General features: G+C 64.4%; 1 protein-coding gene across 1 annotated transcript in view; it reads right to left on the reverse strand.

Moving 5' to 3' along the window:
* BGN (biglycan) overlaps positions 1–3,139 on the reverse strand; it is a 7,025-nt gene extending 3,886 nt beyond the window's left edge. Inside the window, exons 1-3 of the mRNA XM_059385920.1 lie at positions 3,011–3,139; positions 869–1,120; positions 448–569 (exon numbers count right to left, since the gene is read on the reverse strand). Of these exons, the coding sequence (XP_059241903.1) occupies positions 448–569; positions 869–1,109 (363 nt within the window). The 5' untranslated portion in view covers positions 1,110–1,120; positions 3,011–3,139. The remainder of the gene's footprint in view (positions 1–447; positions 570–868; positions 1,121–3,010) is intronic.
* Between the last annotated feature and the right edge of the window lie 422 nt (positions 3,140–3,561).

The raw sequence follows: 3,561 nt of genomic DNA on the forward strand, positions 1-3,561 counted from the left end.
CCCTCCTCACTTTCTCTCTCCCTTGCCTACCCACCCTGGGCTGGCGATGAGTGGGGAGCTGCCAGTGCAGCCTCGAGGAGGTCCCCCAGGCCCAGCTGTACCATTCTTGCCTTGCACGGCACCCCCCTTCTCTGAGCCTCAACTTCCCTACTTGCACCCTGGCTATGACAAAATCTGTCCCTCTTGGGTCACTGCGATGCCCTGATACAATGGAAAGTTTTCAGCTGCGAAGGGAGCCGGGCTGAGCAATTCTGCCCTGGGCTTATGGCTGCGATGGCTGCTGGCATCCTCGAGGGCGGCCTGGGACCTGCAGCTGTGCAGACTTCTCTCAGGACTCCATGGGCCCCCAGGCCCCTCTCACACTGCACACATGCGTGCACACACCCACAAGCACCCAACTCATTAGGGGAAGACGGTCCACCTCCTCGAAGCCCCTCAGGGCCAGGCCGGGCTTACATAGAGGTGCTGGAGGCCTTTGAAATCATCCCTGCGAAGTTCGGAGATGTCATTGTTCTGCAGGTCCAGCAGCGTCGTGTCGGGTGAGATCTCCTTGGGCACAGCCTTCAGACCTGGGGGCCAGGGCCACCGTCGCCCACGTGAGTGACTCTGAGCCCAGGGACACGCACTCACACACACGCACACAGACACACACGCGGGAGCTCTGCCACAGAGCAAGGCCGTTCTCACTCCCCACCCGCCTGCAGCCGGACAGCTGGACAGCATCCCACGTGGAAACAAGGACCCCCACGCCGTGTGGGCTCGCCCCATCCCGGACCCCGCCCTCTCAGGCTCCTCCCATGGGACGATGGAGCACTCAGGCTGGGCCTGCGCCTTCACGCCCCCATTCCCGCCTGGTCCCGGGACTGACCCAGGTCAGAGCACTGAACAACCCGCAGGTGGCAGTGGCAGCCGAAGGGACACATGGCGCTGAAGGTGGGCGTGAGGGAGTCCAGGTCCGGGACCCCTGACGTGGTCTCAGCACCTGAAGCCTCCTCATCATTCAGCATGGGCAGCCCATCATCCAGGGTGAAGTCCCAGAAACCCTTCTGCTCGAAGGGCAGGGTCTGGCTCACGGCCAGCAAGGATGCCAGGAGCCACAGGGGCAGCATGGTGGGCGTGCCTGGGAGGAGGAAAGGGCTGTCAGGAGGGCCCAGCTGGCACTCGGCACTCGTACCTGCTCTCCGGGCCCTGTCCCGGCAAACCTCCAAACGCCAGCAGCCTAGGTTCCACGGACCTCAAGGTAGGAGCGGCGGGAAAGGGGGCAGCAGAGAGAGAGGATGTGGGCAGGCAGGGACCCCTCCTTCTGCTCTCCTCTGATCCCAGGCAGGATGCTGGCTTTCCTGGGCGATGCATCGTCTTGCCAGTCGGTAAGTTGGCAGCGCTGGCCCCCTCCCCTGCTGTCCCCCACACAGCACTGAGTCAGCTGGCAGTGTGCCCCAGGGTGGGTTGGTCAGTGAGGGGAACGAACGGAGGGGAGGAGGTGGATGGAGGACTGAAAGGCGACTAACTCTTTGCCCCATACTGGCCTTGAAGAATTTGGGTTTCAGCTGTGGCTCAGGACCATGTGGGCACAGTCAGCACTGAGCTGGACCACTGTGAGTCACTTCCTTCCCTTCCTGAGCTCCCCCTTGCAACACACCCACATTTTTCGAAGAAAAGTCAAGAGGCCAAGACGCCAGGCTGGGCACGCGGGGCTGAGACCTGGGCTAGCCCTGTAGGCGGTGCGGTGGGGGGAGAGAGAGGCAAAGCCCCTGCTCCCCAGGGCTTCGGCACCTTTTCCTGGCCCCCAAGACTTCAGCTGGCTTGGCCTGCAGAGCCCCAGGGCTCGCACTTCAGCTCCTGCCTGCCTTCTGCCCGTGGCCCAGCCCCCTGGAGAGGCCCCCAGAGGGGACCAGGCTCCTGCCAAGGTGGCAGGCGGGCTCAGGCTTGTCTGAAGGCTCCCCCAGGCTGGGCAGCGGGGTGGGCGTGAGGGGGAAGCTGTCCTGCCCAAACCTGCCCCAGGTGCCCGTCTTTACCCACCTCCTTCCTTCTCCCATGCAGCGGCCCCTGTGGGAAGGTCCCACCAGCCTCACCTACCCAGACCTCCCAGGACAGTCCCAGCAGCCTGATCTCCCTGTTTGTTACACAGGCACGAGTGGGCCTGCCCTGCTTCCCTCCCAGACTCTGGTGTCTGGGGTTGTTCTGGGGGCATCTGTGGGCGGTGAGACTGGCCAGGTTCCAGGGGCTCCCTGTAGACCCACACCGGGCCCCACCCCAGGGGAACCCTCCTCACTTGGGGCCCATTTTGGATAGCGGAGGAGCTGTGAGGGGCTTCAGTGGGGCTGGATGACCCCCGAGCCTCCCTGCTGGGTGGTAACATGGAAGGGGTCCCCGGGGAGTGGAGGCCCCTGCCTGCTGCATTCCTGGGCCAGCCCAGCTGGTGTGGGGCTGGTCTGGCTGCTGCAGGCTGCCCGCACCTCTGCCCCGGAACCTTCCCGACCTGGCCAGGGGTCTAACACCACTTCTGGGTCTGGGCACAACTGCTCTATGCTCCGGATTCCCGTCCAGCCCAGTCTTGCCACCCCCTTTCACACTCGGGCACCCCTTCAGAGGGCCATGGAGCTTGCCCTGGCTCCCACCGTTCCCGAGGACAGAGCAGGAGAGCATGCAGCAGCCTTTCTGGCACCCAGGGCTGCGGTGTGCTTGGCTGGTGCAGGTCACGGACCCAGGACATGGTTCAGTGGACTCAGCTGGACAGCCAGCCCCAGAGCGCCCCTAGCAGCTCCCAACAGCCCTCCTTAGTGTGGCCCGCAGTGAGGAGCTCAGAGAAGCTGTGTGCCTGTCCCAGGTCACACAGCAAAGTAAGGACCCCCATGTCCGGGGGGAGCACCCAGTCTGCCTAGCTCCTTCCAGCCCCAACACCCCATGATCATACTCCAGGTTCTGCCAGCCCCAGACTGGCCAGGCAGGACCTAGGGGAGCCCCAGAAGGTCATGGGACCGAGTAGGGAGAAGGCCCTGTGCTTGCCTACCTGGGCAGTGTGTCCCTCTTTCTTCCCCTGATTCTGCGACCTCCAAGGCAGAGCAGGGTAGGCCTGGGCCGCTGCTTGGGGCCCTCGCCTGGGAGCCACTGGATGCCCAGAGCTGGGAGGAGGAGGAGTGGCGGGAGAGAACAGGAAGGGGAGGATGGAGGCAGGAGAGCAAGATGGGATGGGAGAGGGGGAGGAGCCTGCTCCCTTCTTGCCTGGCACCCCTGCCAAAGCCGCTACCTCACAGGCCGGATGAGTCAGGGCTGGACCGCCCAGTGGGAGACTTGGAAGGCCTTGGGAGCCACAGTTCACCTGGATAGGTGGGGGTGGCTGGGGTGGTCTGGCCAGGCACAGGGGGGCTGTGGGGAGAGGTGGACAAAAGCAGGCCTCTTCCGGCCTGTCAGGGTTGGGGAGGGCTGGGGGGGGGGAGGGGTCTCTGCAGGGAATCTCAGCCCCCATATCTGGCCCTCTTGCCAGACTAGAGGATGGCCAGGGAAGCTGGCTCCACATGGGCTCCCAGGACCTGTCCCAGGGGGACGGGGGCTGTAGAGGAG

Source organism: Mustela nigripes, chromosome X, assembly GCF_022355385.1.
Source record: "Mustela nigripes isolate SB6536 chromosome X, MUSNIG.SB6536, whole genome shotgun sequence".
Classification (NCBI taxonomy): Eukaryota; Metazoa; Chordata; class Mammalia; order Carnivora; family Mustelidae; genus Mustela; species Mustela nigripes.